The sequence below is a fragment of the Micromys minutus genome, assembly GCF_963924665.1.
Source record: "Micromys minutus genome assembly, chromosome: 2".
NCBI classification, from domain to species: domain Eukaryota; kingdom Metazoa; phylum Chordata; class Mammalia; order Rodentia; family Muridae; genus Micromys; species Micromys minutus.
The window spans coordinates 94,649,827-94,663,505 of NC_137971.1; the positions used below are offsets into that span (position 1 = coordinate 94,649,827).

At 48.7% G+C, this 13,679-nt stretch overlaps 1 protein-coding gene across 1 annotated transcript in view; it reads right to left on the bottom strand.

The window, feature by feature from the left end:
- Positions 1-2,223: 2,223 nt before the first annotated feature.
- The window catches only part of C2CD3 (C2 domain containing 3 centriole elongation regulator), an 85,705-nt gene continuing 74,249 nt past the window's right edge, over positions 2,224-13,679 (bottom strand). Inside the window, exons 32-33 of the mRNA XM_080912366.1 lie at positions 12,610-12,721; positions 2,224-2,981 (exon numbers count right to left, since the gene is read on the bottom strand). Coding sequence (XP_080768492.1) covers positions 2,832-2,981; positions 12,610-12,721 — 262 coding nt within the window. The 3' untranslated portion in view covers positions 2,224-2,831. The remainder of the gene's footprint in view (positions 2,982-12,609; positions 12,722-13,679) is intronic.

Here is a 13,679-nt window from a genome sequence, read left to right on the forward strand (position 1 = left end):
TGGCTCAAAGACAAAAGGAGTCACCCCTTTCCCCTTCCCCCCCAGCTTCGGGCAACCCCTCATCTTTATCCTGTTTCTTAATTTGCTTGTTCTTGATGTTCTGTTTGAGGAGGATGGCACAGAATGCATGGCTTCTCGCGGCTGGTTTCTTTCACGGCGGGTATTCACTCTGTGGCTTATGTCAGTGGATACACCCTGTGTAGAGTCCTCAACGTGTCAATGCTTACTTTACACAGAACAAAGAAAATCAAGGACAGTGAACTTCCCAAGGTCACACGGCTAGTAGACTGCAGGCCTGACTTGTCTGTAATCTGTGACACACTTCAGGTCTGTCTGCTGCAATCACTGTTCCTTATGACATGGCCTTTGGCACGGACGTGCCGGGGCCAGAGTGTGATGGGGCAGGGCGAGCAGAGTCCCTTGCAGCAGCCACTGGTCCATCTGCAGCTGCAGGTTAAGGACTGGGTGCAGCTGAAGCTGGGACTGGAGGTGCCATAGAAGGGAGACTAGGAGATAGGTAGGGCAGAGAAGGTAGAGGACATTTGGAACCTGAACGAAGAGACATGGCAGGGTGGGTGCTGTGACATCTAGATTGTTTATCCTTTCTTGGACCAGACCCTGCCCACTGCTTTGGGCTCTGTCGGGAACTATTAATCTGGAGGTGGGCAGGATTGTGGGAGTCATGTGGGGGAGGGGCTACAAGTAGAAGTCAAACTAGGTCCTGGAGAAACCCAGCGGGAAGAGAGCTCAGCTGACGAGGCCTAGCTGGAGTCAAACATCTGCTGAAAGGTTTAAGGTTGGCTGCTACGGTCTCTGGGTCACCAGAAACACTTTCCAGGCATCTGTGGAGGGCATGCACAAGGAGGTCGGGGTTCATTCTGGTTGTGGTGACAAACGTGTTGTACAACTTGGCAAGTCGCGTCACCTCAGAACTGTCAGGGATGAATTGGTAAATAACACATGGTTTCCGAATGTCATCTGCTTCAGCCCTTCACCTTGTCTGCAGCCTGTGCCCTCCTGTGGCCCTGTTCTCACTTGACTCCTTCAGGTTATTTACAGGAACAGGTTTTGGCAGTGACCTGAGCTTGAAGCTTTCTTTACCCCTTAGGCCTGGAACCCCCAAGGGATGAGGAACCCAGGTACTGGAAGCTCTATTCTGGCTGAGTGCAAGGGACAGGGCAGGTTTGCAGGGTGAAGCTCAAGGAAAGAAACATGAGGGGCAGGTTGGCCCTCACAGGGAGGCCGAGTGCTCTGCCTTGTCGGTAACCGGTGCGCTTCCCTCTACCAATTCACTCCGGCGCTTGCGAGGAGTGGGCTGACATTTCTCAAGCTTCCTGTATGTGCCAAATGCCAGCAAAGCATTTTCAGAAATGTCCCATTTAATCTTCACAGCAACCATATGAAGCCAGCGACTAAGTGTCTCTGCCTTCCAGATGAGGCCAGAGCCACAGATGCAGCCAGGCTAAACACTGATATGGCCCAGAGCATTCTCTGGTTCTCTTTGCAGCTGGCTATGACCTGATCTAGTCTGGGCTTTTACCCAGTGCTGGTTTCAGGAATCTTTCCCTGGTTGCAACAGCCCACAGCTGCCTGAATCCAGGGTACTTCCTGGCTGTATCCTGCTTTGGTCAGAGCCCCTTATCTCTGGCTATGTCTTGGGTCCTGATGCACTTTCTACCTATATAGAAGCAATGGGTCTGACTTCCTTGGCCTTGAGTTTAACTGTGGGAGGGGCATCATAGTTTTGAGGATTCGGTGAAGTGACACACAGGTGTGACAGGCAGGGCCCTTGCGTAGGTCCTTTTAGCCTCAGTACCCAGCTGGTGCTGGACATCTGTGCTCTTCAGAGTCATCCTCAGAGGGCTTTGTCTGTGGCAGCTGCCCAGGTGGCTGTGTTCTGACAGAAGCTCTGAGTAACACGGGGGACCAGGTCCTAGGATGACTTTGACTGTGCTGAGAGACTTAAAGGGCCATCAGAGGAAAAGACAAATCAAGAATGAACAAGCCAAAGCTCAAAGCACCAGAGGGATACCATTGACACTATAACATGGGCCAATCTGACACTCGGAAGAATTGAGAAGTCCCAAGGTCCCATGTTGCCGATGGCTGAGTGATTTTTGTACCCTTCTTTCTGTAGTTAAGAGTACAAACGAACCCTGAACCCCAACACCTTTTCCCAGTGACCAATCCCACAACACTTGTACACAAAAACAAATGCCAGACTTTTATTAAAACAAAGGGAAGAACAATGAATTTCAGAGAGGAGTAAAAACAAACGATACGTTAAAAACATGGTTAGGTTCAGACAATCAAATACAGTTTTAAAGGAGGCGATTCCCCTGTTCTATTGATTAATTTAATACATCATAAAAATAATTTATATCTGTAAAATACCGCGTTCCAAAACAAACAAGCTGTACAGGGCCCTGGAATTTCCTCACTACGCACACACTTACTCCATGCTTCCTCCAAAATTTAAGGCAAAAATAGCCTGTCCTATTCAAGCAGGGCTTGGGCTCTGGTCAGCAGTAGGCTGTGTCAAGGACACGGGTTTCTCTGCTCAGGGAGGCCTCCTCAGGCTCCCCAGTCAGAAGATGGGTGGGACACTTGGGTGCTAGAGTCTCGTTTCCAGATGTCACCTCATTCCAGAAGGAAGCTGAGGTTCTGGTAGTCAGCTGCTAGGTGGTTTGGGACACACCTTTGGTCTTAGCTGATTGGGTCTGAAGATACCCGTGGAATAGGGTGACGGTAGTGGCCAGAGGATGCTGAAGGAAACAGACCTGGTTGTCGTTTACAAGCTGAACAGAGAGGCTGGCTGGCAGCCACTTCCCTCAGACCTCATCAATCTTTTGGGAATACTGGGAAGAAAATATCCGTGCGATCCTGCGAGTCTCTTCCTCAGGAAGGTTGGGAGGGAGGGAATAAGGTCTGGGGCGACAAGGCCTTTGGGCAAGGACTCCCCCGGTGGCTTCACTCTTGTCCTGGAGAGAAGGAAGTCAGCTAGATTAGCACTGAAGGTGTAGCATTGCAGTGGTTTTGGACCTTGGGCTGACATCTCTACAGGTACCTCACACACCCCGTCATGTGGGATACCTTTCTCCACACAGGTCAGGTGCAATTAGTTAAAGGCCATGCAGTTCTGAGTGGCAGAGCTGAGGTGGGTGGGAATCCTGCTTGAGCAGCGACCATACACAAAGCCATGTGCTCTTTCCCTTTCCTCTTTTTGCATCCTGTCAGGTTCCTGTGCTGAAGGGGCTCAGATCTATACAGCAAAGATGCCTGGTGGGCTGAGAGCAAGGCCCCTAGTAAGAGATGGAGGTTAAGGCAGGGAAGAGCCAGCACAGAAAGGAGTTGTGCGCTTGGCTTCACAGTGCACAGCTTGCCCTACGAGAAGATCTCTTTCTTGTCCCCAAATCCATGGGCCTTTCCCATGCTGATGTAGCAATGAGACTCTACCACACTGTTCCACTCCCCCAGCCTGTACCCTGTAAGGCCAACAGGACACATATCTGGCTAGAGAGGCTCCAGGGTGAGCACACTCAGAAACCCCTTAGAACGGAAAGGAGCAGTGCCGGGCTTCACAGCAAGAGTGAGACACACACAGTGGCCTACTGACCTACTGACCGAATGGAGGAAGGCAACGAGAGCTGGGAATCTCTACTGCTGGCTGCTAGTTTCCTAACCACGAACCAGGGATCTCTAAGCACTGAGGGAAGGTGGACAAGCTGAGCAGGTCCTTAGGCAGACCTTCCTAGTGACCAAGGACAAGCAGAATCAGAGCCTGGAGGTACAGCTCTGTGTTCTGGGGAGGTCTAGGCTAACGGGAAGGGTGTTAGTTTTGGTTTGCGGTTCTTCCTTCTAAAATAATGCCTCAGGCCATGGGAGGGCCAAGAAGCTAGTGTCTCCATGTTGGCCTCTGCTCCACACTAGGCACTTCTGAGGGCATCAACTAGAGCTTCAATACACATAACCCCAGGCAGGCCAGGTCAAGACGAGGGCTTGAGAAAGCTATGAGACCAGTGAGTGGGTCGGACTGGGTCATGAAGACCTGGTTTAGAGCAGGTCGGGAGGAGACAGCCTCCAGCAGCAAATGCCTCATTCATTCATAGAACCAACGGTTGTGGTCTAGTGTGTATATGTCCTTCAGGTTCTCCGTGAGACTTTAGGCTTCTGCATGCCTCATCACAAGATCCTGAGGGTTTAGTGTTTAGAGGGAACACCACCCCATTCGGTGCTCTGGCTGTGGCTACAGACAGATCTTTTGGGTCACTAGTTGCTTCCATTTTCTTTTATCCTCTGCCACAGTGAAAGGGAACTGAAGGCTCAGCCGGATGGAGACAGGTCTTGACCTTTACTTATGAGTTAGGGTCTCACTGTGCATCGACTATCAGAGGCACTGGTACTTGATCATTAGTCAAATCCTAAAACCAGACCTCTGTTTCCACACCTGTTGAGTTATGTCTTGGGCTGGAGACGTCTGCTGGGAGCTCATCAAACCTCCTACAAGTTTAAGACCCATTCCCTCCGAACAGCTCATGTGGACAACAGACATGGCTCCTGTGCTCACAGAGGACTCGAGCTGGAGGAGAGGCGTTGACCTACCCGGCAGTTAGAGATGAGGTTTGTAGCTCGGGAACATGGAGAAAGGCCCACTAGCAATACCTGAAATGGCCCAGCCAGGCTTCAGTGAGTGAGACCAGCTATAAGGAGGAAGGGCACACACAGCCCTACAGCTGCCTCAGGGTCCTATCATCCTTGGAGCTAATGTGGCTGATTCAGCCAACCTTCCAGCACCCACACCCAGACCCAGTGACCGGGGACCTTATCTGTATAGCCCAGGCCTAGGGCACAGGGCAGAGGGTGGAGATACATATGCACAGTAGTACCTGTTGACTTTAAAAGGGTTTAACAAACATCTTGATTAGTAAGTGCTAAAGAATCTCTTTATCAGACTTGCTACAGCAAAACACATAACCCTGAAGGTCTGGGCAGAAGAGACTGTCCAAGCAAGAACACATACCCCAAACGTACCAGCCATTCCTCTACATACTACCATGCTGCTGAGGGGAGCTGCACAGCAAACAAAAGCAAGCACTCAGCAGCCTCGCAGTGCTCTGCAGGAGCCATCCTCCCTCTCCTGAGGAGGCAGGAGAGGCCCATATGGCAAGTGGACCATCAAACTTCAGGGATTCCTTAGGGTCTGGACAGAGGGACCATATGTGGCTGGAATCCCTGGAAGGGAACTTCAAGGAGGGTCTAGAGAGAAACGTGAAGATGGGGTCTGAACACAGCATGAAGGGACAGAATGCCACATGGAAGCTTAGCCTGAGCCGAGGTGTGAAGAGGGACTTTCTCTAACAGCAGGCACCAGGCTGGGCTGACAGTAGGAGAAGAGCACAGAGCAGGCAGACACAGGAAAGGGAGTCAGAGGCAGGGACCTCTGGAATTTGAGGCCAAGCAAGTTACACAGTAAGACCCTGTCTCAGAACCAACAAAACAATCAGTAAACATGAACCAACTAAACTAAACCATCCACACACCCACCCATGCACCTAGACAAGCAAACAAACAACAAACCACAGAGTCGTCTGGGGGAAGTCTGACCTGTTCCTATTTAACTTCAACGAGCTGATCTGTAAAAGTGTGTGTGTGTGGGGGGGGGGGCGATAAGGGGGAGGTATGGAGATCAAAGAATAACTTTGTATAGTTGGTTGTGAAATTTCTGGATCAAAGGAATATGCAGAGAGAGAGAGAGAGAGAGAGAGAGAGAGAGAGAGAGAGAGAGAGAGAGAGAGAGAGACTTTGTGAGAGAAACACTGATATTCTAAGCCATACACACAAACGACTGTAAGTTTTGATCTCTCCCAGTGACATTTTTAGTTTTAAAATTTACAAACACAAGGGCTTTATGTATTCTAGGGATGTACCCCATACACACTCTACCAACTTTGTGTGTGTGTATGGGGGAATTTACAAACACAAGGGCTTTATGTATTCTAGGGATGTACCCCATACACACTCTGCCAACTTTGTGTGTGTGTATGGGGGAAGAGACTGACTTTATATAGGTCCCGGTGATGTGGTCTTTTCAAAAGCGCTATTTGGTGTGCAGTGTGGTCTAATCTCAGTTCAGAGCCCCTTCATTCCGCCTCAGAATTTACTTCATCATAGGCTGTGTGCTCCTAGGGAGTGGTAGGTGCAGGTGACAGCTTCCAGTCTTCTGTAAGCTTCCCCAGCCCCTCAGAGGGCATGTGGTGGGGTGAATGGAGGAATTCTGGCCCGTGGTACAGATACTTCATCTCACTTAAGACTAAGATGGTTTCTGTTGGTGGGTCTCAGAGCTCACTGCCTAGCGGAGGTAGTAAACTCTGATTTTCTTTCTCTGGTCTACTATGAAACTCAAAATTCAGATCTCAGAGGCTCATGTTAGGTACATCGGAAAAACACAGGAGCCTTGCTGGAGCTAGGGGTGACCCTGGCTGGACACCAGAGCAAAACAAAGCTTTTATTCTTATCTCAGGCTAAGCTAGGCCCTGCAGGTCCTGAGCAGAAGTAGGGTTTGGCAGCTCCCCAAGGTAGGCTCAGGGCTTGGCTAGGCCAGTGCTCCACAACTGCCCACAAGACCCCAAGTGGTCCTCCAGGTTGGGCTCATGGCTGAAACCCTGTTCTTTTCTAGAGCAGTGTGCCCTTAGTTGAGAAGCAACACTGGAGAGATAAAGCTGAAAGCAAACAGCTGCCTTGCTCAGTGAGGCTGCTTGGACTGCTGCCTCAGGGGTTGTGTGAGGTTCCTGCACAGCTGCCACCACGCTCAACTTTCACCCTGTTGGCTGGCTGCCTTTCTCTGGGGCGGCTCCCACTGTCCTCTCCTAAGGTAGCCACAAGGACTTCCCAGACACTGTAGATAGCAGAGAACTCGGCAGCCACAGAAGATGGAAATTTAACCAACCCCGCTACAGCATGGCTGGCCTACCCCAGCTCACCCGCCTTTCCTGTTAGCGCTCTACTCATGGGGCTCTTCTCCTCAAGTGTTCCCTCTGTGCCTTACCACCTGGCACTCCTGTCTTTCTGAGAAGCCATTTCTAACAGGCCCAGTCTATAGGGTTCCTGCTTACACCATCACTGGCCCTCAGGTTCCACAATGAAGAACCTAAGAGAGCCAGACAAACTCCTTAGCCCACTAACCAGTGCTGACTAGTGGGAAGTTTCCAAAGCCCAGAGAGATGGGTTAGGAGAACTGTCCAGGCAGAATTCCTGTATCCTGCTGCACACTAGCCCGCTCAGGTCTAGACAAGCACAGCACATGCCAAAAGGTCTACAAGCCTTCCCTGGGAGGCACCCATCAACTTGCGGTTTGGGTCAGGCTAGGTACCAGCCAGTTCTGGCTTCTTCCTGACTCCTGTATATTCTTGCCCAGGTTACTAATCTTTCAAAAATTTCAGGTAGCCTTTAGCAGACCTTCCTGTGACCTTTAGGTCTTTCCTTGGACTCTGAAGAGATCTAGGGATTTGGTGGCTCAAAGAAAGTGAAACAGGTCACAATCTCTTGTTAACAATAGGAGCAGCCTTAGCCCTAAGGCCTGGGCCACAGTCATGAGGACTCTGGACTTTATGAAGTTCCCTTGGATCTGCCTCCCTTCTGATATGATCTGGTGAACCTCTTCTGGCAGGTATACAAAAGTCCATAGTTCCAGTTAGGTACAGGGAAAGACAGAGAAGAATCACTAGCCCCTTCCCCGGGGAGCTTGCAGGTCCATAGCAGAGCCAGCTCATTAGGAACAGACAGGAGCTTGCCTATTGAGCTGTCTCCCAGGCTTTGGTGGTACAGCTGTCTTTGAGTCATTTCTGCTCCTGTAAGGAGCCCCAGTAAAACTCATGGTTCAAACTGGACTTTGGTGGTATCTGCTTTGGTCTGTTGTGTATACCTCTCTGGGGGTGAGTAGATGTGTGTTCTGTCTCCTCAAGAAAAGTTTTGTTGCATACAGCAGGAGGCAGAACTCATGGGATCTACAAATGAAGATTCCAGACTGGACCTCCCCCCAATTTCCCTCTCGCTCTAAGCTGAGCATTGCCTGGAACACCACTGAGAAATCACGTGTTTCCCATAGGTAGGCAATCCTGTCACTCAATCCCAGCTCCCACATACTTCAGCACACTCTCCAGGCCCCACACATGCTCTGGACCACACACTTCTTTGACTCAGTGTCTCCACCTTCAGTTCTCTGGGAGCCTTTCCTTCCGTGGGGCAGAGAGCACCAGCTGCTCTTAAAGATCTCAGGTTCAGTTCCCAGCGCCCACACGGTAGCTCACGGCACTTGTGATTCTGTATGTTCTCACCCAGGTTGTAAGGGATCAAATCTCTTCTTCTGACCTCCTTGGGCACCAGGTGCACATGTGGTGTACACACATACACGAAGGCAAAACACTCATACACCTTAAATAAGAAAGCCTTCTTTCCCTTGACTTCATGAGTTGCCCCAGCCAGTCCTATTTCTGTGTTCCAAACTCACAGCCATTATCATTAAATCCGTAATTACATAAGATTGTGACTTCATCTCATACCAATGCATCTATGAAAGTAAACAGTGCAGCACAACAGAAACAAACTCTAACAACCTAGCCCGGGACGGCTGCAATGCTGACAGTACTGTTAGTAATGTGCATGCTCGTACCTGCCCTTCTAATCTCTACAACTGAGAACACTCGCTACCTCGACAGATCTTAAGGCTGAAGAACGAAGGCCACGTAACACCCAGAGAGTAATAATTGAGACATCCATTTGTGAGCTGTAAAAGCTCAGCTCTCTGTGTAGCCTCTGGTAAGCCTTGTCACCGTTCATGACTCAGTATGGAAATAGAAATTCCAGCTAGAGTTTGGAGAAGTTGATCTATTAAACAATAAAGATGTCCACTGAAATTCAAGTTTTTCCTGTCATACTTTGTTAAGGGTGATAACAGAAGACCACCTACATTGTGAATAAAAGGATTAGGGCCTGTGGTGGTGGTGGGAGGAATTAGATAATTGCCTGCTCCTGGTTTATGATAAATTTTATAGTTGCATATCATAATTTTAAAAAGCCAAGGTCTATAAATAAGCAAAACCAAATTAAGGGCCAGCCTATTTCTCCCATTCATGGAACCATTGTTTTTCTCTTGATTCCTACTTCATGGTTCTAAGTACAGTGGTTTTCAAATGTGTTCTTATCTCCAGAGTCTCACAGGTTATCCTGCACGTTTGATCCTCTGTCTCAGCCTCTAAGTACTGAGATTACAGGCAGACACTACCATGCTCAGTTTCTGTGGCGCTGGGGCTTGGACTCAAGGCTTTGTACACGCTAGGCAAGCTCTTGGTCACCCGAGGAACCCTGCAAGACATCTCTGAAACATTAACTTTAAGTTGGCTTTTATTCTATAGCTGGTGAAAATCAGTTTCAAAATGAAGGCAAAATAAAGCAACTTGGAAGCAGTAAATTGGAGAGGCCTGGTCAACAGCGGGTCCACAAGATGTGAAACCTTAAAGGAAGCCCTCAGGCTCAGGGCGACTGCCCAGCAAGAACCAGACGAGACAGAATTCGTGCATGAGATGAGCAAGTATGTGGAAAATATCTAAGACTATACTCTCCCTAAAATTCTTCAAAGCGAGGCTGTGTGTATGTGTGTGTGTGTGTGCATGGTTAGCAGGTTCATGTGTCCATGTGCCAGAGGCTGATATAGGGTGTTTTCCTTTATTGATCTTTGCCTTATCTTCTCAGACAGGGCTGTTCACTGAGCCTAGCATTTGTTTTTTTGTCTAGTTTGGATGGCCAGGGAGCTCCTAGGATCCTTCATCTCTTTCCCTCCAATGTGCCCCGCCACACAGCGTTGATGTGGTGCTGAGGATCCGAACTTGGGTCCCCATGCTTGTGCAACAGGCACTTTTTCCACTGAGGCCATTTTGAAGACTTTCAGACAGAGACTTTAAAGTGTGAGATGGTGTTCTTGCCCAAATATAATTCTCAATTAAATCTAAAGTAAATGTAAGACACTCAAAGTTCTGACAACCCATGGGATATTATCCCAGTGCTTTAAAATTTTAATTTGAAAAACTGCTTCTCTGAACTTTGGGTACCTGTATCACTAGTGTCAAACTGCATACAGAGATGTTAAAGAGCGGTGGTGATTATTTGGCACCAAGCAGATAGCACTGTAATGTGAAATATGTGTGCCATGGGAACCATGGTATCCACAGTGGCCTCCCCAAGACGGTGGTGCCACTGACAATGTCATAATGGGTTCAGGTCAGGCTGGACTCTGACCTGGGAAACAAGGATTGCTAGTGGATAAACAAAAGTGTAAAGCCAGCATTCCTCAGGAACGTGTGAAAAGCCACAACTTTTCACTATGAGCACTACAGCCTACAACTTCCAGGCAATGGGGCATCTAGTTCCCTATTAACACACATCTGTAACACTCCACAAGCTCCTGGGCTCTTCTGGAGAGCAGCCCCCTCCCCTGGCCATTCCAGCTTCCATGCCTCCTCCCTTTGCAAAGCTCTTTAAAACTAGCAAGGCTTTCCCTGACTTTGCCCTGTCAATTTGTTCCCAAGAGAAAGCCTTGGCAGCTTGAATAAATATTTCCACCCACAGAGCGGTCTTGTTTGTACCCTTGCTTACAGGGAGCTTCTAAAGGCAACAAAGAAGCCATATTCATTACAAACAATCCTGGCTATGAGTGCTAGTAACAAAAGACTGTCTGTCCAAGGACTATCAGGAAGGGGCCCAGTCCAGGGCTGACAACAATGCTGGGCCCATATCCTCAACAAGTCCTCCCACCTTATCATTAACACTGCTGGAGCAAGGCATAGCAACTCCTTTCTGTTAAGTTTCATACCAGTGCCTTAAACACACAGGAAAACTGACTTTCAGCACCAGCAGGCTTCCGGCCAAAGTATCTCTTGGGGTTTATTGGTCTGGGACCTCGCCGTGCTGAAACTGGGCAAACTGTGATGACACTGGCTCTCCTAACACAGACGGAAGTCCTAAGGAGAGAAGTGGCCTTAAGGCCAGCACCAGTGGAGCTGTGCTATGGGCAAGCCAAGCGAAGTCAAGAACTGCATGAAACTCATCTTCCTGAAACTCAGTGCCCTTTAAGAGAAAGAAGATTCTTATCTTTTCTTCTCCCACACTGTCTTGAAAAGACCAAAGACAGTCTGTCCCTGGGGGAGGAACCACATTGCAAAGGCACAAATACAGAAACAGGAACAACATTTTGGCTGGCAGTTTTTTCACAGTGGCTTGTGGAACTCTTCCTGAGGTGCATGACTCACTGACCCTTCACCCACTTGGCACAGAGGGCGGCAGGGAGATGGATTCAACTGTGCCTACTTAATTTCCACCCTCATCTTGTTAACCACTCATTATTAGCTTGACATTACTTAGAACAAAACTGAGACTTAGTAGGTCAAGCTACAGCCTAAGATCCTTTGCTTATGTACTAGCAGGTCCAGTGTTCTGTTCCATGAATGTTGAATTCCAAGCTTATGCTCAGTACCTGGGCACAGCCCCCAAAGCCTAGTGCAAGTGTCTTAGCCATGTGTGTACACTGTCGGAAGAGTGCAGAGTAGGAAGGAGTAAGACCACGACAGGATCCTTGAGGAAACAGCATCTCTGCCCCTGGAAGCAACCTAGGGAGGCAGGTAGGACCTCAGATCAAGCTGTCCTCCAAACCAATACATGTTTTGGAAACATACTGAGGAGGCTGGAGAGGGGTTAGAAAGCCAGTGAAGGGTTCAGACATCTCAAGGCCTCTCTTGAGAACCATCACACAACTGTCTCCTGACCTGTTAGCTGTGACTAAGTACAGAACTCTAACACAGGGCTCTCAGCAATGGTCAGATAGACTTTCTCCTACCAATACAGACTGTGGAGAAACATGGAAAATGTTTATATTGTTAACTGCTAAATGAAGTCAATTTAAAGCAAGGCAGATAGGCTGGGAAAACATCCCCATGTCCTGGATGCATTGGTACACTGTAACCTCAGTACTCAGAAGGCCCAAGGCAGGAGCTTTATGGCAGCTGGAGACTTGGTCTCAAACTAAAGGAAAACCACACACACACACACACACACACACACACACACACACACATATATATATATGTCACATCAGAATATTATGACCATTATTTTTGTGACTGCAATGAGGAAGGCGCTATGTCAGAGTAGACAGTGGAGAAATAAGATCTATACCATGTTCCACGCCTGCTGCTAATGAATGAATAGTTAAGAAGGTGCTTTGTAAATAACAACTAGGCTTACTTCGTCCATGACCCTGCTCTTCATCCAGACCTGACTGGGCTGTCATGGTCCCCTAGGGATGCACCCTTATCTGTGGTGTGCTCTGCTGTGGGGAACCCCTCTTGCTCCTATGCTTCTGTGTTGCAGTCTCAGCTGACAAGGCTCTGGTTGTCCTCACGTAGTCCGGACTCCTCGCTCAGTTGGACCCACAGGATATTTTCCAGAGAGTGACCACTGCAGCAGCTTCTCCAGGGCAATGATCCGGAGCAGTTTGTGTGCTGCATGCTTTTAGGGAAGAGATGCTGATGGACAAAGAGGGAGACCAGTGGCTGCTCTTACCTGGTCAGCTGTGGTTGGTGGTGGCAAAGCTGGAGAGTGTGAGATTACGCGTAGAGAGGCCTCTAGTTGTTGTGGAGGCATAAAGAAGTTGGGCACCACAACAGGCTCTGGGCTGTAATGGTAGTTAAGGAATAAAACAGAGACGTCTACCCTTGTACCAGACCAACACCCTCTGACCTCAATCACACCATCTGTGTCTTCCTTATCTCACTACCCTATTCATGAGTCTTAGCACAATTGGTTCCCTCATTGGAAGGCCCGGCCCCTCCTAACATGTGTCTTTCCTCTTTCCCTTCCCTTCTTTAGTCTCTTCCGCAATGAATTCACATTCTGACCTCCTCAGGAAGAATTTTTTTTTTTTTTTTTTAAATCTTAGCCACATGGCCTCTTTTTTTAAATTCTGATAGTACAGTCTATAACCCAGGAGGATGTTCGATTATAACTACTTTTTCAAATTACCATTTTCTGTGTATGGGTGTTTCCTCTGGATGTATGTCTGGGTAGCACATGCATGCCTGGTGCTTAAGGAGGCTGGAAGAGGGTATCAGATTCCCTGGAACCGGAGTTACAAATAGTTGTGAGTCAGTAAGTGAGTGCTATGAATTGAGCCCGCTCTTCTGGAAGAGCAGTCTGCTCCTAACCACTGAGCCATCTCTCCAGTCCCTCCTCAATTACTTAGTTTCATAAGACTTTCATGTCTCCTTGAATATTCTTCAAATTTATCGACAGCATTTTCCCTCAGTTTCCCAAGTACCTGCCTAGAGCTTGCAGGAAGCAGACGGTAGCAAGGGTTGAACAGTGGCTGAGGGCCTGCTGGTTAATGGTGATGTAGACACAAGGGGGGTGGAAATCTAGCTCAAGGGCACTGCCTTGACCACGGAAGTAGGCACTGGGAAGACCCGTTTACTGGCTGTTCTATGAACATATTAAGAAACCAGAATGGAGGGGGCTGGGGTACAGCTGGCCTGTCCAATCTGCACGTGAGATCTGTAAGGTCTGGGCTATAGCTCTGACTTCTTAGTACCCTGATAAGCGGCTGCAGGAAGCATGCTTTTCTACAAATAACTGTT